Source organism: Podarcis erhardii (genome assembly GCF_964252035.2).
Source record: "Podarcis erhardii genome assembly, chromosome: 6".
Classification (NCBI taxonomy): Eukaryota; Metazoa; Chordata; class Lepidosauria; order Squamata; family Lacertidae; genus Podarcis; species Podarcis erhardii.
The window spans coordinates 57350793-57371579 of NC_138510.1; the positions used below are offsets into that span (position 1 = coordinate 57350793).

At 39.0% G+C, this 20787-nt stretch overlaps 2 protein-coding genes across 3 annotated transcripts in view; one reads left to right on the forward strand and one right to left on the reverse strand.

Annotated features, from left to right (window-relative positions):
* The first annotated feature begins 109 nt into the window (after positions 1–109).
* On the forward strand, positions 110–5093 carry PRPF38A (pre-mRNA processing factor 38A). Of its 2 annotated transcripts, none has more exons than XM_081866764.1 (10): positions 110–245; positions 876–1035; positions 1818–1939; positions 2310–2395; positions 3036–3146; positions 3490–3602; positions 3700–3726; positions 3811–3908; positions 4272–4323; positions 4589–5093. In XM_081866764.1, the coding sequence occupies exons 1-10, from the start codon at positions 116–118 to the stop codon at positions 4629–4631; spliced, it is 942 nt and encodes a 313-aa protein (XP_081722890.1). In that variant the 5' UTR covers positions 110–115; the 3' UTR covers positions 4632–5093. The 2 variants fall into 2 exon arrangements, with proteins under 2 accessions (XP_081722890.1, XP_081722891.1); XM_081866765.1 differs by having other exon boundaries at positions 4275–4323.
* An 821-nt stretch (positions 5094–5914) lies between these two features.
* The window catches only part of TUT4 (terminal uridylyl transferase 4), a 34828-nt gene continuing 19955 nt past the window's right edge, over positions 5915–20787 (reverse strand). The window contains exons 14-30 of the mRNA XM_081866749.1: positions 19157–19307; positions 18559–18645; positions 17582–17685; positions 16707–16764; positions 16510–16613; positions 16111–16200; positions 15277–15390; positions 14334–14411; positions 13284–13461; positions 13042–13089; positions 12875–12957; positions 11888–12003; positions 10790–10950; positions 10195–10295; positions 8412–8949; positions 7077–7256; positions 5915–6424 (exon numbers count right to left, since the gene is read on the reverse strand). Of these exons, the coding sequence (XP_081722875.1) occupies positions 6333–6424; positions 7077–7256; positions 8412–8949; positions 10195–10295; positions 10790–10950; positions 11888–12003; positions 12875–12957; positions 13042–13089; positions 13284–13461; positions 14334–14411; positions 15277–15390; positions 16111–16200; positions 16510–16613; positions 16707–16764; positions 17582–17685; positions 18559–18645; positions 19157–19307 (2283 nt within the window). The 3' untranslated portion in view covers positions 5915–6332. The remainder of the gene's footprint in view (positions 6425–7076; positions 7257–8411; positions 8950–10194; positions 10296–10789; positions 10951–11887; positions 12004–12874; positions 12958–13041; positions 13090–13283; positions 13462–14333; positions 14412–15276; positions 15391–16110; positions 16201–16509; positions 16614–16706; positions 16765–17581; positions 17686–18558; positions 18646–19156; positions 19308–20787) is intronic.

The window sequence follows — 20787 nt, forward strand, 5'->3', positions numbered from 1 at the left end:
AACGCGTCTCTCGGTGCGCTGGTCCGGTACTTCCTTTGTCTCCCCTCCTCTGTTTCCCCCTCCTCTCTCGCCAGGCCTCTACGCGGACGGGTTCGTGCCGGGCCGGACTTCGGCTATGGCAAACCGGACAGTGAAGGACGCGCACAGCATCCACGGCACTAATCCTCAATACCTAGTGGAGAAAATCATCCGCACTCGCATCTATGAATCCAAGTATTGGAAGGAGGAGTGCTTCGGCCTCACAGGTGAGGCCTAGGGCGTCTGGGGGTGGAGGAGGAGGGGTTCACTCCGTGTGGGGAAGTTGGGGAATACCTGCCACTTTGGTGGGGCAGTTTGGAAACCACACACCGGGGGAGAGGTGGGTGAAACGAGGGCACAAAAGCCCTCCAGGGCCAGAAGATGCCTGACTAACCAGTGTTATAAGTTAGTTTCCCTTATATCACCTGTCAGTGCTTTCCCCCCTAAAAATAAAAATGTTTAGGGGTACTCTCATTTTCCTACTCCTAATGATATACTGACTGCACCTCAGTGAGGCCAAACTTAGATTCACAAAACGTTTAGGGGCATGCGTACCCACTGGGAAAAAAGCAGTCGCCTATTAATATTTTTAACCGGTGATCGAACCACTTGAGGTAATACCTGAAGTATCGAAAGCTTGGGCTGGCAGCAGTCATCTGAACGCTTATTAAGAATCCAAATCCTATGCATGTTTAAAGTTCCATCACCATCATAGTATTTTCTGGTAGCAAATTCTCTAGTAACAGTAAACCAATCCTCCTAGTTGACTAAATATACAACTTCCAGCTTAAACATGAGCAATTGGTCTTGCTCTAACTTCTGAATCTGAGTGCCTTTTCATATGATTCCTTTCATAGCTGAACTGGTGGTGGATAAAGCCATGGAACTGAGATACACTGGTGGAGTTTATGGAGGAAATATAAAGCCTACACCATTCTTGTGCTTGACTTTGAAGATGCTGCAGATACAGCCTGAAAAGGATATCATTGTTGAATTTATAAAGAATGAAGATTTCAAGTAAGAGAAAATAGCTAGAGAAGTAGTCTAGAGCTGTGGTTTCCAATTATTAGCAAAAGCCTTTCTTGGTGTTCAGATTCACGTTAGACGGCTCTCATCTTTACATCTACTCATTTTTTAAGTCATTACCCTTACTGTGCAAGTTTCTTTAGTCAGTACTCACAGAAGGATTCTTCTATGATACAAATGTTTTGCCTGTTTGGAGGTAATCTTGTTGCCATTGTACCTCTCTAATTTTTCTTGAACCTAGAATCTGCTATGTGGCACATGAAGGTTACATTAATGAAAAAAATTGGGTATAGTTTCAAATTCTGAGCTGAGAGCATGTATTCCAATGAAGGAGCGTCTCCACCACCACCGTTCTACCCAGACACTGAGGTACAGCGCCAAGGGCCTTCTGGCGGTTCCCTCACTGAGAAGCCAAGTTACAGGGAACCAGGCAGAGGGCCTTCTCAGTAGTGGCGCCCGGCCTGTGGAACACCCTCCCAGCAGATGTCAAAGATAACAACAACTACTAGACTTTTAGATGACATCTGAAGGCAGCCCTGTTTAGGGAAGCTTTTAATGTTTGATGTATTACGGTATTTTGATATTTTGTTGGAAGCTGCCCAGAGTGGCTGGGGAAACTCAGCGAGATGGGCAGGGTATAAATAAATTATTATTATTGTTATTATTAGTAGTAGTAGTAGTAGTAGTATTGGTGTTGTTGTTATTGTTATTATTTATTTTATTTGGAAGAATAATAATTCTAAATTGCTATTTTTGTGTTTACTAATTTTTAGGTATGTAAGATTGCTGGGTGCATTGTACATGAGACTGACTGGCACTGCTATAGATTGCTACAAATACCTAGAACCTTTGTACAATGATTATCGAAAAATAAAAAGCCAAAATAGAAATGGGGGTAAGTGGCTCAGTTTCATAATTTATCTGGTCAGCTCCTGCCCATCAACAAAGCAGTCGTTAAGTTAGGTGGTATTTAATCAATTTTACCAATGTAGATAGCATCTGTGGACTATGTTGTGTAGGAGTCTTGATGTTATAGTCTTAATTAACACTTATTAAATTATCTGCTTTGTAAGGAACTATTGTTTTTGCAACCAAGAAGCACAGTATCCACAAAATATTATCTGCAATATTTCTACTCCTTTTATACTGTGGTTTTATTTGGAAAATAGGACTAAATTGTTCAATGTTTATTTGATCTTCAGCCATACCCATTTTGATTTTTTTATTGTAGATATTGTAGTGATGCTCTCTTATTTTTTTTCCAGAGTTTGAACTAATGCACGTGGATGAGTTTATTGATCAACTGCTCCATGATGAGCGAGTTTGTGATGTCATTTTACCTAGACTACAGGTGTGTAATAGCTTGTAACATGCTAACAATAAAAATATGAATCAGCCCTAAAATACTACACATCAGAATACAGTGGTACCTTGGGTTAAGTACTTAATTTGTTCCGGAGGTCCGTTCTTTACCTGAAACTGTTCTTAGCCTGAAGCACCACTTTAGCTAATGGGGCCTCCCGCTGCCGCCGCACCACTGTAGCACGATTTCTGTTCTCATCCTGAAGCAAAGTTCTTAACCCGAGGTACTATTTCTGGATTAGCGGAGTCTGTAACCTGAAGCATATGTAACCCAAGGTACCACTGTATAATGGTTGGAGGGGGCAACCCAAATCTAAATTTGGAAAAACAAGACCTTTGTGAGTCAACCCTATGTCATCCAAATGTGTATTGCTTCCATTGAGAAATGTTGGTTGTTGTTGTTATTATTATTAGAAACGATTCAAGATGAACAGGTGACATCAAAGGTTGCAAGGTTTTTAGCTGGAGCAATCAGAATAAGATCCTCTATTTGACTGTTGATTCAAAACCCTAAAATGCATTTTATATAATTGACTTTTTATTTCTATTCTTTGTATATCGTATTGTTGTTTTATTGCTATGGCCAATGGCTGACACAAATTAAGATTCATTCATTCATTCATTATTAGAAACGGTATGTCCTAGAAGAGGCTGAACAACTGGAACCACGAATTAGCGCTTTGGAAGAAGATATGGATGATGTGGAGTCCAGCGAGGAGGAGGAAGAGGAGGATGAAAAGGTTGAACATTTGTGTAGCTCCCCTGAGGGCCTCTTCTATAACAAGAGTACTGACATATTGACTTTACATAGTGCAAGAAAGCATTTCTTATATGGTGCTCATATTGCTAAAGAGCTTTAGAACTGGCCTTAGCTATTGTTATTTTATTCTTAATTGTTCAGTTCTGGTGTTCTACAAAAGGAAGATCAGAAGACTGTCCAAACTTTACTTTATTCCTAGAACTTTTTTTAAAGCATTGAGTCCTTTGTGCTTCTGTAAAATCTTTTTTAAAAGTTCATTTTAGAGATGTTGCATTGAACATAAGGGGTTTTTTTCCAGAATGCTTTGCTTGCAATATTTTCAGATGGAGCGAGTTCCCTCACCTGATCACAGGAGAAGAGGCTACAGGGATCTAGACAAACCCCGCAGATCTCCAACTCTGCGTTACAGAAGAAGCCGAAGCAGATCTCCTAGAAGGTAACATATTTGGAGCCAGCAAAATACTTTTAACCAACTTAATGCTGTACCTAAAACTATTGTCAGACTAACATTTCTCCCCCCCCCTCCCTGTTAGGCGAAGCCGATCCCCGAAGAGGAGAAGGTAGGAGACTTACTAAATTATCAAGCTGATTTTTAAAAAAAAAAAATTGTGTGAACTTTACACTAATAGCCTGTGTCCCTACAGTCCATCACCACGTCGGGAAAGGCATCGCAGCAAGAGCCCAAGGCGACACCGAAGTAGATCTAGGGAAAGACGCCACAGATCAAGATCTAAATCTCCAGGTAATTTTATTTTGGGGAGAGGGAGTTGTGGGTGGCTTTCTGGCATCTGTTAATTTACTCTCCCATTTCTACCAGTACAGGGGGCCAATCTGTTTATAATATGATGGCTTGGATCCTCAGTTCCAGCTCTGTTCATGGAAGCTAAATTATTCCTTTCCATTGCTGCCCTTGGTGCCACATACAACACTATTCTGGAGCACCCTTGAGCAGAGGTTTACTCACAGAAACTAGGATTCAAGCCCCTAACGAAGTTAAAGTTGATTGAGTCTCCCCTGTTACCACTCTGCTTTACTTGATGTTACATTCAGGAGGAATTCTCTGTAGAGAACGAAATCAAAGTAAAGATTTTGTATCTTGTCTCAGCAGGGCATCATCGTAGCCATAGACATCGAAGTCATTCCAAGTCCCCAGAAAGGTACATATTTCATATTACTTTTAAATGATATTATTATAAGAGGTCTTGCTTACAGATTTCTTGCTAGGTTTTGTTATCCGCCAACAACTTTTATGTATCTATGAATTCAAGATTGATTGTATGTATCTTGGAAAGATATTTTTAGGACTTTTGTGATTATCATAATCACTGTATTAATATCCAGAGGTGAATTTATCACTACGTGTTCAATTTATTTGTTCCTGAGAATCAACTGAACAGTGAGTTACTTTTGTTCTTCTTTCAGATCTAAAAAGAGCCATAAGAAGAGTCGTCGGGGAAATGAATGAACCTAGAGAGTTCAAGAATCTGAGCCACCACTTCTTTTCTTGTAGATATCAGGCATCAGGATGGGTAGAAGCTGCTGTGACAGCTAATAATTTTTGTATTCGCTTAGTATTCACAACGTTTTCTTTGACAACATAATATTCTTTGTTTAACTTGTGGGGACATTCATTCAGTGTATGTTCATATGTTTTTTTCCTAAAAGAAGTGTGTAAAAAAATTCTTTTGACAGCCCGTACTTGCTTAAAACTATATAAGAGCAAGGCACAATGAATTGTTTAAATTCATTGTGAAACCTATTGTGAAAGTCTTACTTTTGTAGTATTTGTATAACAGTTTTTATGTAACTCATAATTTTATCAGCCAACAAGCTGTTAAAAAATGTACATAATTCTATAGGGAATTGCTTCAGGTGTACTATTGTAACTTCTTTATTAAAATCTTTGATAAACAAGCTGCAGAACAAATGTGCTGTGTAACTAATTATTATTCAAGGATGCTTCAACAAGTATTGATGAGCTTAATTTTCAAAAGGTTGGAATGCAGTGTTGTGATTTAAGATACTTGCACCTTTTTTTCACTTATCTCCCAATAGTGTAACCCTGTATGACTAGCCAGTGTTTCCCAACCTTGGGCCTCCAGCTGTTTTTGGACTACAATTCCCATCATCCCTTGCCACTGGTCTTTCTAGTCAGGGATGATGGGAGTTGTAGTTCAAAAACAGCTGGAGGCCCAAGGTTGGGAAACACTGGACTAGACAACATCTCTGGGCAATCTTCCCTCACCCCCTAACCAAGAATTAAATGACACAATAGAGGGTTAACCCAGAGGTGGCATGAAAAGGGGCAAAAGCAGCCATAAGAGTGTGAAAACAGTGTCTTAAGAATCCCAGGAGCCTTTGCACTGACCCTTGAGGCTGGTGACGAGTTGGAGTTTGAGCAAGGAGGTTTGGAACAAGTGATTGTGGTGTTTGCAGGTTTTTCAATTGTGTTCCCAATGTACGCGATTTCACTTAAATGCTCAGTGCTCTGGAACATAACCCTCGCGTAAATGAGGAGTTGTCTGTACACTTTTTTTGTTGGGGACCATGTTCCTTTGGGCACAGATGCTGGCAAGGAATGACTAGTAATCTAATTGCATAGGCATTTCAAAGGGGAAGTTTCAAATGGTGAAGTTTATATATTTAGATGCCAATTATATGGAGTCCAAGATACTATTTCACCCTAGTCTGCAGTACTTTAAAAAGGTTTAACAGAATCCAGCTGTGTATACAAATGAAAAATTCTACTTATGATTTCTAATTTTGCAATTTTATTTTTTTCCTTTTAAAAAGTTTTTGGCACTACATTGTTCTGTAAAGAAATGACAATCTTTAACACATGAAATCCCTTTCTAATTTCTTTTTAGAACAATAGATATAAAGTCTGAACCAAAGTATGAATAAAGCTAATAGAAAATAAACAACTTAATTTTAAAAACTCTCTTTACAGTTTTATCAAGATAAAATAAAACACAGTTCCCCTTAAAAATAGGGTAATAAAATAGATGACATTTGTATCACTTCTTGTGATACTGGTAAAAACTATATTTTATATCTATGTACAAATGATACAGTTAAAAACAGTTTTAAATAATCTCTTATCTAAACATGTTGCAATAAGATTTGAATCCAGAACCTGATTTCTTCCCATCCCCTTAATTAAACTTCATTTTTTCTGCTGAATGAAATTCATGTTCAAGTGTGGGTGTCCTTGGGACAGAAGTGAAAACCGCTGGTTGTTCTGCATCAGTAAGCCAGCTGAAAGAAAATAGGTTACAATTATTTTAGCAGAAACTATCCAAATCCAATTTAACATTTAGGTTGAAAGAGAGTTTTAAAATTCCTGCAAGTTTAGCAGCAGAAAGGGGCACTTATGGAAAAGAAATAGGCTGACATACTTGTGGACCGAGGCATGACTATCAAGATGGAACAAAAATTGCAAGGGTGAAAGAAGAGTGGTTCTCCAGATATTGTTGGAGGCAAACTCCCATCACCCTCAGCCAGCATGACCAATCATCAAGAGTGATGTGAGTTATGGGGCCACAGGTTTTCCACCTCAAGATAGGGGCTTCATAAGATGCCCCAAAAGCTTGGTATCTGGGATATCTACTTGCACAAGCAGGTTCACGTTTAGTTAAACCAATGAATTATTTTCCTATTAAACAGGCAGAGAACAGACAGTGCACAGCAAAGAATGGAAGTGGTTAATACAGATACAGTAAATTCAGAAAAGACTGCAGCTTTTTATAGACAAGCAACCTAGAAAAGATCTCTTGAGTGAGAGCCCAGTATGACATTGCACTAGCACAACAGCTGTTCCTAGGAGACCTGTTCTTATCACAACAACTAAAACCAAAACCAATAAAAATAATAGCAGAAAGGTGAGAAAGTTGCTTCATGAAGATACTACCTTGAGGGTAGAAAGGTTTATTCAATGGATAGCTGGCATTTCCCTGCTGCATGTAGTTCGGAGAAATATTGTAAGGCCACGTCCCTCGCAGGAGAGGAAAATGGGCTGGGGTGCCATGGTCCCAAGGAACAGGAGGAGGAGGAGGGTTCGCTTTACCAAACTGTCCTGGGAAGCCCTGATCTAGTTTTCATTCAAAAATGAAAAGGAGAGAAAAGATTACTGTATTTGAAATCACCAACCTGTAGAGCAAAATGCACAGCAGTAACAAGTATTTTTTTTAATTATGTTTCTCTTTACTTAATTTTATTTTTGGGCCCTCTGGAACAGCTTGGGATGGGACATGGGCAGCTGCACTAGGAAAGGGAAATCAGAAGAATTTAGAAGGGCTCCCCTGTGGAAGTGCCTTTCTGCTTGTACAAGATGATTTTGGACCCAAGGAGCCATGAATAGACTAAAAGTATCCATTGCTGCTGAGCTGCAGGAGCTCATGGTGTTATAATACGTAGTTCCCTTCTGCATGCAGAAAGCAATCTTAAATATGCATACATGGATAAGAAATACAATAGAAGGAGTTGAAGACCTGCGGGTATAGGGTGGAATATAAATTTAATTAAAAATTAAAATTAAAGAGTCATATAAAACCAATAGGAGACAATCTGCTCCATTTTACATTATTCACCAAGTGATGGTGATACAGTTGAGGTTCTGCAGTGGTAAAGGACAGGTACTCTATTACTCAAGAGGCGCTTTTATTACCATTCATTTTTTGAGGTCCTAGCACTGAAAGCTAGTTTCTGGCCCTGGCTCAAACTGAGCCTCAGAAGAGTACACTGATCTTTTAAGGAAAGATGGTGCAAGGTTTCTAATTAGCTAGGATGGGATCCAAAGGGCTGTACTTAATGTTCTGCTCATACACTGAGGTCCTTTTCCTTGACACACACACCTCAAGCTGCTCCTGAAGCACAGTATTAAACACAGCACAAGGGGACGCAGCTCAAAAGGAAACTGGGCAGAAGTTCTTTCTACTGATGCACAGAACTCTTTGAAGCCCATCCCTATTGAAGTTCAGACTCAGATTTGGAGTCAAAGTTTCTTGACAGAAAGCTCAAACTATTATCTCTTTAAATAACTTGTCAAATGCTATGAAAACAGCCTTCCAAACCCAACCACTTTTTATGTAGCCTAAGCAAATACACGGTGATTCATCTTTTTCCTAAAAGGTTCCTCATCTGCACCCCAGAATATACAGCATAGTCAGAATGAACAGGTTCAGAAACGTTAAGCAAAGAAACTGTCAGTATTTGTACAAAACAGGAGACAAGAGAGGAGAGTTACCTGAGTTCCCCACCGTGCCATTGTTCACCAGTGAGCTTAGAGTCACAGGGTTGTGCCAGTGTCCCTCATGAGTACTGCTGGGGATTCCTACAGGCCTGGCAGCAGGCTGTGCAAAGATGATACTGGGATCATTCAGGCTTACGCTGCTCTGGTTATTGGGCGGGCTGCTGCTACTGCCAGCCCTCACAGAAAAAGGAACATTTGCCGCGTGAGGAGGATTACCCGGTGCAGAGTGAATAACAGGCCACGAGGTGTTAGGAAGTTGGATTTGGTGGTGGTGGTGAGGGTGGTGGTGGTGAGGGTGCATCTGAAATAGTCCCAGGTTAGGCAAGGTGGCATACTGACCTGGGGGAGATTGGGGAAAGTTAAACAAAGGCAGCTGGACCTGGTGGGGTGGTTGTGCCCCTTGCTGGGGCTGCAGAGCATGCTTAGACTGGGATATTGGTTGTGGCTGAGTCTGGTTAATGGAGGTTGGTGGAGAGGAATTCTGAGTAAATTGCTGAGGCTGTGGAGAGTAAGATGACTGACGCGAATCAGACTGGAGAGGGGAAAAAAGGATGTAGTTTGTATTAGTTCATGAGTTAGTTAAGTGTTCCATTTAAGCACTTAATGCTAAAAAGTCTTCACAAAGGAGTCTCTTGAGCTCTAGGTTTACTAAACTACTGTCTTTGAGTTGAGATAGGCTACATATAGGGCTGGACTATCCATTGTGAGGACTTTTTATGAAGAACTAAATTCTTCATGATTGCAAGTTCAGTTAAAGCAGGCTTCCTCAACCTTGGCCCTCCAGATGTTTTGAGACTACAGTTCCCATCATCCCTGACCACTGGTCCTGCTAGCTAGGGATCATGGGAGTTGTAGGCCAAAAAACATCTGGAGGGCCGAGTTTGAGGAAGCCTGAGTTAAAGTATAAGGTTTAACTGACAGCAGATTCACCATATTCACCAGATGACCTTAACTTAATATATGAAACATGAACAAGCTTTGCTGTTTGTTCTTCACTTCATTGGGGGAGCAAACAATCCAGGACATTTTCGTTAACTTCAATTTTACAAAATAAAAAAAATCCTTCCAGTAGCACCTTAGAGACCATCTAAGTTTGTTATTGGTATGAGCTTTCGTGTGCATACCAATAGCAAACTTAGTTGGTCTCTAAGGTGCTACTGGAAGGATTTTTTTTATTTTGTTTCAACTACGGCAGACCAACACGGCTACCTACCTGTAACTTCAATTTTACAGTTCATCTGAATCAGGGAACTATGGTTACAAACTTCAGAACAATCTAAGATATAGTTTGAAGTTGGCTTTATATTTTGACTTGTTCCAAAGCTCTTAACCATAGTTTGCTGGTTCATAAAGCCAGAAATTACGGTTAATTTCCTAGTTTGTTTTCTTGGTCATACAAAGGGACTGTGTGGCCAAAGATCTTGTTCCTATATCAGTTTATTAAAGCAAGGTACTATCATCTGAACAAAATCATTCTGTAGAATAAGCCCTACCACTGATAAGCAGTCACTTAAACTCTCACTGGAATAAAACATGTAACTTTAAAAATGTCCTACTAATTTTCAGTCACCAATAGCATCTTAATTCATTGGCTCTTCCATTTGCTCTAAATTGTTGCTTCAATCCTTAAATATGCAAGAATCTGTACTTCTGAACTCTACAGAGGCCTTTTTACAGCAATAAACTTCACAAGCATTATTGTTATATTACTTACACAATTGAAATTGATTTCTTATATAAAATTTAATTCAGAAACACTGAATCAAATGAAACTTACACATTCTGATGTCTGCCTAGCACGTAAGGGTCTTTCCACTTGTTGTTGAATTGATCCAGTTACTTGCTGAGAGTTTACAAGGCTTCGGACTAACTGGGTCCCTAAGTGATAAAGCGTAAATAATGTGTTTAATACAGGTTAAGAAACCAATAGGCTGTGGTCCAAAGCAATGATATTATTTATGCAGCCAAAGACAAAATTATTTATGCAGCCAAAACTTTATTTGCTGTATCTATTGCAACAATGTCCTCTGCCAGAGAGGTCCAAGGAAGGCAATATTGGCTCCTGTGAATAGGGTTAGAGCAGGTATCTTCAACCTTTTCAGACCAAGGACCCACTTTTAACCCAAACATGCATTTTGAGACCCATTTCTTAATATTTTACCATATAGTGGTGTTGCTCCTGTTATGACCCACCTTGGATCAGGCTATGACCCACCAGCTGAAAACCAAAGAGTTAAAGAATAGGAGGCAAATCCTGCATCAGTCAGCAGGAATGCAAACAATTCCACTGACTGGACCATGGGTAGCAAGGCTGGAATAAAGGACAAACAGTGCAGTGCTATGCATATCTACTCAGAAGTAAGCTCCGTTACCGAGAGCACCGTTGCTTCTTTGTCTTGACTGTTTAAATTCCGGACAATCCCTTCGAACGTGTCCTACATCGCCACAGATAAAACATCTCTTTTCTCTAGTCTCTCTGTCTTCCTCCTTGACTTCCTTTTCGTCATCTCTCTCATTCTCCTTTTTCTTCACTCTAAATGGGGACAGGTATGCAAGCATTGCTTAAAAGTATCCTTGAAACTGTGTGACTTTCAAACAGGCAGCCAAAGCCTTAAGATTCATTTCAATGTCCCTGTGTGGACAAAAAAACTGGGAATCGCATCACCCAAAACATGGTGGTGGCTTTACAGAGTTACTGCACATTCCAGCTGGGCAGAAGGTGGGGGGCAGGATAATGGTTGCACCTGTCTGAAGCTGGTGCACACACTGTCCCTGATGGCCCAGGGCTGGCTTGGGTTGCAATGGATTTCTGGCTGGCTTAGCCCAGAACCCAGAAAGCTATGTTTCTGGTCTTTTTGTTAGCTGCCACTGTGAGATCCCATCATAGGGTCTTCCACCTACCAAAGCAGTGGGCAGAAAAGGAAAGTGATGAGGGTGTCATTTGGCAGTCAGAATCCAGTACAGGTCAGCAGGGCATAATCCAACCCCTTCCCACCCACTGCAGCATGGTGCAAAGGAAGTTTGTACTGCTCAGTAAGCTGAGGAAAGATGAGATGTACTGTTTGCTGCAATTTCATCCAAAGCCTACAGGACCCAAATGATCCCTCAAGTTAACCTCAGCTCTGAATTGCCACACATGGTTCCTCCCATACCCTTTGCTTTATCATAGGCAAGTAGCCACTGCACTTGCCCTTCAAAGCACAAAACATTTATGGTATTGTTCATGAAAACACAGGAAAAAATACACAAGTGGTAAGTAATTCACTAGAATACTTAGCACTGTTTTACACCAACTCCTCTGCCTAGTTATGAGTTCCTTCATTGGAAAGATAAAGTGATTTACTTAAAAAGTTTTTGAAAGAAAATTTAAGAGAGTAAGGTGCATTCCTGAGCCAAACGAAATTATTTTCTCCTCTTTTCTTGCATTCAGCATAAAAAATTTAAACTAGCCATGTGTTTATTTTCCCAACCTCCTTTTTTTGGGGCAGTCCTTCATGTAATGACCAATTTTGCCACAGACACGGCAGCACCTGTCGTTGGGTGCCAGTTCTCCATCAGTCAATACTTTAGAGTTGAAAAAGTACTCCTACAAGGGGGAAAACAAGCTATTACCTACAAGCTCTCCGTATTCACTTTCTTTGAAGAGAAATGGGGAACAGGGGGGAAAGGAGGGAGAAACAGCAGTTGCATATCTCACTAAGTAAGACATTCATTAAGAAGAAAAGGCAAAAGACAAGGTTGATATTTTCATATTTACAGTCTTGTAAAATATATTTGTAATAATACCAGACAGGGTTTTTTATAGCCTTATTTTTCCAAGAAATACAAAGTAAGTGAAACAAGCAATATGTTTTACCCTAACAAACCAACTAAATACAAACTTTCAAGTTTTGCAAAACCCAATCATTGTGGTCACAAGGAGCTAAGATAGCATTTACTCTACACTATTCTCAACTGTTGACTAGCAGCCTGGGATTGAATGCATGAGTTTTAGCTATTTGTCTGAGGTACATGACTTGAAATTCAAGTGTCTGGAAGAAGGACAGAGAGGGAGGAAAGGAGGAGCAACAGTTCATTAGAACTGAGCCCAAGAGTAAGACATTCAGTGTATGCTTGCATGTTTATGCAAGATAAGCTGTGAGAAACTGTGTTAAACACAGTCCTAAAAGTGGAAGTTCTCATATCCTGCTGTTGTTTGTTCAACACCAATACAAACATACACAAAATGTAAGTAATATATCTTGGAAGTAAAAGAACCAACTTGATATTTTAGGGTTCTGTTAAGACCTAACTGTTAAGCCTTGAGTTTTCAGTCCTACTGATTAACAATTATGACCAAGATCACTAAACCAATTATGAAATTAAATTAAATGTACTCAAAAGGACCCATAGAAGTGCAATAAAGGTACTTTGTGACCACAGCAGAAAAGTACAAGTTACAAAATAAGAAAACTTACAGCTTCTCTTCCCAGCACCGGATAGAAAGGAGTACCAAATAATTTTCTCCCATTGATTAATGCCTTCATTATGAAATTGGTCACTGTGAAAGGAGAAAAAAAAGCAATTAAAGAAGTGTCACTTTAGAAATTTATTAACACTGAATAGAACATTTTTCAAGTCTTACTTTTTCTGGATACTCCTGCACCCAGGTTATGATTCAAGTCAAAAGGATCTGAACAGAAGAAATAAACACAGTATTAAAGGAGCAGGGGGGGAAATTCCAACAGCACTTAATTTTGCTGTTAACAAATACTGCTGGTGTAAGACAGGCAAGTAACATTTTCACTAACATTAATAGAAGTTCACTTATAAGTGAGAAATTCTTTCAGGGGGATATATCCTTTATGTTAGATATTCCATAAGTACCTTCAATGGCAATGCATTTGGACGTCCACTGTTTCTCAAATGTGGTTAACAGCTTCTTCTGACGAATGCTGATGACATATTCTTTGAAGTCAAACTCTTCAGTGTAAAATCGCAGTAACCCTAACCAGAGTTCTCCCAGTGATTCTGTGTTTTTCCCAAGAGAAGGTAAACGGTTTTTCTGTATAAAAGTTATAGCAGATAAAGTACTTTATTGTGAACATAATACTTTTAAGTTTGGGATGGTTCCAAAGTAACACATTGTGAAGTATGTGGCATCTATCTATTGCAAAGCTGGGCCGTCCTGAATGTACATCTATGTGGTAGCAGGGAAAAGGAATAAAAGCATCTTTTACATTCATAGGAAACTCTCTACCTGTGAAAGTTCAGGTAAGGCTACTTCCTCTCTTAATGTGCTCATTGCAGAGGCAGATAATTCACTGGATATAAGAAGCATTGAAAAGAGAAGACTAGCCCACTTCCATTTTGCACTATATGTTGACTGAGCATCTTGCTTACTAGTGATCATCAGGAGTAAATAGGCATGAGAGCATAAGAAAAACCTTGCTGGATGAAACCACAGACATGTCTAGTCAAGCATCCTATTCTCAGTAGCAAACAGATGTCTATGAAAACCAGAACACATGAGCTGGATACATCAAGTTAAATTTGTTTGTAGAAGAGTCTTACAAACAGTTTTGCTGAAGATGAATGCTGGGATTGGCAATAAAAATAGCCCTGTGCTATTTCTGTAACCAAAAACCAAAGTGGCACATTTCCTGTTTAATAGTTGCCAAAATGCTAATTCTATAACTTTTTAAAGCTCTTGCTGCCACTATCTAATTTTGTACTTCTGAGACTTTCAGCTCTTCATTTCTTTACCCTTCCCTTGTCCAACAGATTCTGTAGAAAGGTGTTTTGTTTTTCATTTGTGCAATGCCAAATATATTGCTGATGGTCTTATAAAAAAAATAATTAAGCATATATATGTATTTGTGATATAATACTACTACACCTAAGAACTCAATTACTATTCCAGAATTAGGACATTACCAGTTCTTCAGTATCATCAAAAAAGAAAGCATTCCATCCATCAACCATTCTCTGAGGGATCTGTTGTCCATCAAATATCTAAAACATCATGAAGAATAAAGGCAGAAAATGGGGTGGGGTGGGGGAGGAGAGGGTAATGAACAAATCCAAAATCAGAAAGTATTCTCTCTTTTGAAAAGGATGAAAATATCACAGAAAATATTACTATGGCCCAGATGGATGTATTTGCAAACCATTAACAGTTAGTTCTGAAACAATGCTGGGACACATGCCTTCCTTGACCTGAAATGCCAGATTGTGGGAGTGGGGGCAGGGAGACAAATGATTATTACATTACTTAGTGGTGATAGGAATGCAGTCCATATATGCTCAAAAGGAGACTTGCACTAAACCTGTTTATGACACCTCAATTTGGTTAAGGGCTGGGTGGAGTTCAAATCAATAGCTCACCATTTTTAACTTTTTAAAATAATCAAGATAAAGAACATTTCGTGCACTACTTTGCTTGAGAATGCTCACATTCTTCCTCATTTATAACAGCTTCACAGGTAATAAAAGTTCTGACATAAAAAGTACTTCTCCGTTGGAATTAATATGCTACTCAAGGCAAAGCATCAAATACAATGACTGCCCACACATGTATTTCACATCTGAAAAGCAAAACAATCTCTTGTGTGCAATTATTATGTATGCTGCTTTTAAACTAATATTGAGGAGCACATTAATTCCTTCAGCAGTGGAATCCTGTGATGTGTGAAGAAGCTGGAAGAGTGGCTCAGTGTGATAAGACAGAACCCGTGAAGTGGCATGGGAGATATGCAGTTGCAACTTCAACTCCTTTCCAAAAAAACAAGAGTCAAAACTGGCCTCACATACAAAATGAACTGAAAAGAAACATAATTCTCTAGCCAATCTTCCAAAGCACATTTTCCTGAAAACCTACCTCTTGAAGAACTGGGATTACTGGTGGATCTCTCTGTTGTAAGAAGTATAACACCATTAGGATATAGGCATATGAAGACAGACTTCCTCTGGATGCATCTCCAATATCACAGCGCTGGTCAAATACATTTTGAATATAGTGAGCATTTAACAAGATGAAAAAAGAAAAGAAGTATTTTGTGATGCTGCCATTTCTGAGAATGATATTGTCAGCCTCTGGCATGCACATAACCTAAGTCAAACAGGCACAAGGATACGATTTCTGAAAGTGCTCATTTGTGTGACTACTTCCACATGCCCCTGATGACAGTGGACATGCTTCTAAAGCAGCAGTACCCATGTTATATTAGAAACCACTTTTGAAACTCATCAGAGTTCAAATATCATACATGGCATGTATGTCTGCTCTTCAAGGAAAAAGGTAAAGAAAAAATCCTACTACGGATTAAAGTACAGCTTTAGATTCTGGTAACTATGGATTTAATTTGGATTAATGGGGCACTAATTTACTATACCTAGTTCTAAAGCCAACATATAAACCCACATTCTATTATTGCAGCTCAAGTAATCTGTCAAACAGATATAATCCAACCATCAACAGGGACTTTGAAAACCTAATTCTGTATAGGCCAGTATGATTATATATACTACCAGTAGCTTCTGCAGAAATATCAGACGCTGCTGGAAATCAGAAATTTCATAAGCTTCCAGAATTGTAACTGTTCAGAAAACCATTTAAAAAACAAGTTGCACTTGAACTGTCATCACCTGTTGGGGACAGAAACCACTGAGCACACATGGCAATAAGCTAAAGTTGCACGTTATTTATATTTACCTTTGCAAAAACTTTCATTGTGTATCCCAAGTATTGTACTCTCGGATCAATGGCTGCGTATGTTGCAAGCATCCTTGTGTTGTGCTGTGCCTATAAAACAAAGTCCAATGGTTTGGGTATCAGGCTTTGGGTATCAGGCACACTTCAATTTGCAGACTGAACGTAAGAAATGTTGCAAAACAATGCATATTTACATTCTTACAAAATTTCAGGCAGGTCACAAACATAGCCAAAAACAAATTCAGAGGAAGAGGTCACACTTCCAAGCAATGTGTGGGATCCCAACAATTGCAGGCCCCTATGCCCTCTGAATAACAGCTCTTGATGAATTTAAAGGAGTGAAACATACAGGTGAGCTTTTGACCAAACATCTGGACTTTTACTGAAGATGATACTTGCCAGTGTATTGTATAAGCTGATATCCCCTTCTAAGCCACTTCGTCTGTGCTCAAATTTTACTATAGGCACTTTGGCTGTTGTTATAGGCAGGATATTTCTTAAACCTGATAAGATAAGGTTTCAAGATGTTAAATACTCTCCTTAGCCAAAGAACACATAAAAATGCATATAAGCAGCACAAAGTTCCATACACATACCTGGATGCTTCTTAAGAATCTTTGCCAAATTTTCAATAATTTCCTTACAGTTTAATTTCTAGGAGAAATAAATAAAAAGCCTGTGTTACCTACATATTCCCACAAAGAATTCAGAGTAACCAAGTACTTTGAACATATATGCTACAATAATCTCCCTTCAACTATATAAAATGTATTTTAAAAAGAACTCCAAAGAGCAGGTTTAAACATCTCAAGAACACAATATCTCAAGGACCACCTCTCCCTATATGAACCGACTCAGACCCTGCAATCATCATCATCTGAGGCCCTTCTTTGGGTCCTCCCCCATGAGAGATCTGGAGAGTGGCAGCACAGAAATGGGCCTTTTCTGCAGTGGCTCCCCATTTGTGGAATGCTCTCCCCATGGAGGCTCACCTGGCGCCTTCATTACATTATCTTTAGGCTTCAGGCAAAAAAGCTTATCTATAATCAGGCATTTGGCCAATTCTAAGCCCTTTTAAATGTGTCTGTGGGAGAGGGATTACTGGTTTGTTTCCCTTTTGTTTTTGTTTTACAGTGGTACCTCTAGTTATGAACTTAATTCGTTCCGGAGGTCCGTTCTTAACCTGAAACTGTTCTTAACTAGAGGCGTGCTTTCGCTACTGGGGCCTCTTGCTGCCGCTGCACCGCCGGCGCATGATTTTCATTCTCATCCTGGGGCAAAGTTCTCAACTCGAGGTAACTCTTCCAGGTTAGCGGAGTTTGTAACCTGAAGCATTTGTAACCCGGGGCACCACTGTATTATGTATTTTGTGTTCTCATTTAGTATTTTAATGCTGTGAACTGCCCAGTGATCTTTGGGTGAAGGGCAGTATACGAATTGAATAAATAAAATAAAAGCAACAATAAAATACCTCTGCATTTTCATGGCCTTCTAGTGTCATGCAAATATCCAGGTCACTGTCACGAAATCCAAATCCATTTTTTGAAGAGCCAAACAGGCACAGCCTGGCCTTGTCTGATCAAAAGAAAGAGGGTTTTTTAAATAATAACTTTAGACTCATTCAAAATATAACAGATTGTACATTAACTTTAAACTTCCACAAAATTCGAGAACAACTGAATTTATATTCCACTACATTTTGTAAGACAAAATAAACAATATGATTCAGATTATTGCAGACCCAGTATAACCACCCAAGTGTCATCTTGCCACATCTGCCAGACACAATAGTATTTCCAGTGCCCCAAACAAAGCATGTTTTAATACCCATATATTCCATCACTTTTCAGTAATAAATAAATTCAAGATGTGAGGAAAAACACATTTCTGATTTCTTTAGACTATTTTTCAAGTTCTATTAATGTACAAATCTTGATTCTTGTTTTAATATTGTTACTCAATATGTCTGTCAGTTCTCTGTTTCTCATTTGTGGTCATGAGCTTGACGCCAACTCCTTTTCTAACCTTCTTCTCCATACTGAAAACATTTAGGATATCTTCCTAAAGGATGAGGCATGGCAAACTAGATTTTCCTTGGCATCAGCTGGCTGATATATAATCTCAGCCTGCAGATACCTGTCTGCCAGGGAAAGATCCAAGTGAGGAAGGAACTATTGCACATGCACTTAACTTCAAAAATTAATATCTTCTATTAACTTGCTGCCAACATTGATTTTAGATTCTTCTTTTTTAATGCTTCTTTTTTGTATTGTTCCTATAATAATATAAAACATTGGTTTGAGTATTAGTGTATATAATGTTTTGTCCTCAAGTGCAAGGAAAGATGGTATACAATGTAATAAATAAATACAATGAGAAAATAACTCTCTTGGACAACTGCAAAATAACAAATAAATTGGATGTTTTTAAAAGTTTCCTGTTGCATACCATTATATTCTTTTCGAATAAATCTTTCCAAACTTGCCAGAATCTGTTCTCGGTTTTGTTGCTCTGAGAAAGGAGGCGCTAATTCATCTAAACAAACAAAAACCTAAGTAAGCCATTCAGCAACATCCAAGTGTCAGAATTAAATATCCTCAAACATTTCTCTCACTGAATATTTTACTGATCCCTGTAATTCATTAAAGTCATCTGGTGATGGTATTTTACATTTAGGATGCAACCATATCATCTTAAATATCAGACTAAACCCCTGAAAGGAAAGCAAAAGAAGAAACAAACTTATGTGTTGGCCCTGCAAAATCTGTCCATTACTAAAGATACCTTGGTTAACAAAACCATGCAACTCCTTGACGCTTTGGAAACTTACATTTGCCAAACCCACTGCAAAGTCTAAAACATCCTGGTGACCTTACTGTAAACTAGAACATATGAGTATACACTACTTCCAATCACAGAAGAATGCCTTCTTTCCACTGATTTAAGCAGGGAAAATACCAGATTAATGTGGTTAGAGTTCAGTACCCTATTATTAACTATTGAAGTAGTACTCACAACCAGGTCAGAATAGCAAAACTTTACTTACCAAAACACCTTTTACATACTAGATCAAGTATTTCTCTAAATCTACTTGTCATTGGTGGTAGTGGTTTTAGATCAATTTTCTTAAAATCCTCCGGGCAGTCATTTTTGGAATGGCCATCCCTTTTGCAGATACTGCATACTATGGTTGGTGGCTATGGAAGAAACAAACAAAAATGTTTTATTTTAAAATATATTTTTTAAAAAGTGTTATTTTCCTTAAAGATATGCAGCATATTCCAACAGCTCCTTCATGGATTTGACTGTGTCGACCACAGCAAACTATGGCAAGTTCTTAAAGAAATGGGAGTGCCTGATCACCTTATCTGTCTCCTGAGAAATCTCTATGTGGGACAAGAAGCTACAGTTAGAATTGGATATGGAACAAATGATTGTTTCAAAATTGGGAAAGGAGTACGACAAGGCTGTATATTGTCTCCCTGCTTATTTAACTTATATGCAGAATTCATCATGCGAAAGGCTGGGCTGGATGAATCCCAAGCTTAAGATTGCCGGAAGAAATATCAACAACCTCAGATATGCAGATGACACAACCATGATAGCAGAAAGTGAGGAGGAATTAAATAACCTTTTAATGAGGGTGAAAGAAGAAAGCACAAAATATGGTCTGAAGCTCAACATCAAAAAAACTAAGATCATGGCCACTGGTCCCATCACCTCTTGGCAAATAGAAGGGGAAGAAAGGAGGCAGTGAGAGATTTTACTTTCTTGGGTTCCATGATCACTGCAGATGGTGACAGCAGTCACGAAATTAAAAGACGCCTGCTTCTTGGGAGAAAAGCAATGACAAACCTAGACAGCATCTTAAAAAGCAGAGACATCTCCTTAATGACAAAGGTCCGTATGGTTAAAGCTATGGTTATCCCAGTAGTGATGTATGGAAGTGAGAGCTGGGCCATAAAGAAGGCTGATCACCAAAGAATTGATGCTTTTGAATTATGGTGCTGGAGGAGACTCTTGAGAGTACCATGGACTGCAAGAAGATCAAACCTCTCCATTCTTAAGGAAATCAGCCCTGAGTTCTCACTGGAAGGACAGATCCTGAAGCTGAGACTCCAATACTTTGGCCACCTCATGAGAAGAGAAGACTCCCTGGAAAAGACCCTGATGTTTTAGTCCTTACTGCATAATAGCTCACAAAAACTCCAGAAACTCTGAATAGTGGTCAAAATGCTAAACGCTGCTACAATACATAAAGGCTTTATCTACTGTGGGTGGTTTTTTAAAACTAGTTCAGGAATGAAACTAGTTCACATGAAAGTGAGATTAAAATATACTTTTTCAAGAAATATGTGCTTTAGAGGTAAGACAGAGGCATTCTCTCTAGCACTATTATGTTTCTCTTTGATTTCATCAAACCAAAGGAAAATACAGAGAATCCATGAAGAGCTCTGCTGTGAATTCAACAACTCTTGGCTTCTGGAAGAATGTTAGAAAGTGGCCCTTCTGCCTCTAAAAGAAGCAATTTAGTTATCTGAAGAAAGCTGGCCTGGTAGAAAGGACTGAAGCTTCATGAAGGCAGATTCATTCTTCTTTCATCAAGAGATTCCTCACTGTTCTTAGGATTCACTGCAGTGAAGGTTAAGTCAAGTAGGAACAACTTGACACTTAAAA

What these genes read in the sequence shown, in the direction of transcription:
- PRPF38A (XM_081866764.1), top strand. Translation starts at nt 116, where the DNA reads ATGGCAAACCGGACAGTGAAGGACGCGCACAGCATCCACGGCACTAAT. An exon ending in AAGCCAAAATAGAAATGGGG is followed by an intron (nt 1,940 to 2,309) that starts GTAAGTGGCTCA and finishes TTTTTTTTCCAG; the next exon opens with AGTTTGAACTAATGCACGTG. An exon ending in CGATCCCCGAAGAGGAGAAG is followed by an intron (nt 3,727 to 3,810) that starts GTAGGAGACTTA and finishes GTGTCCCTACAG; the next exon opens with TCCATCACCACGTCGGGAAA.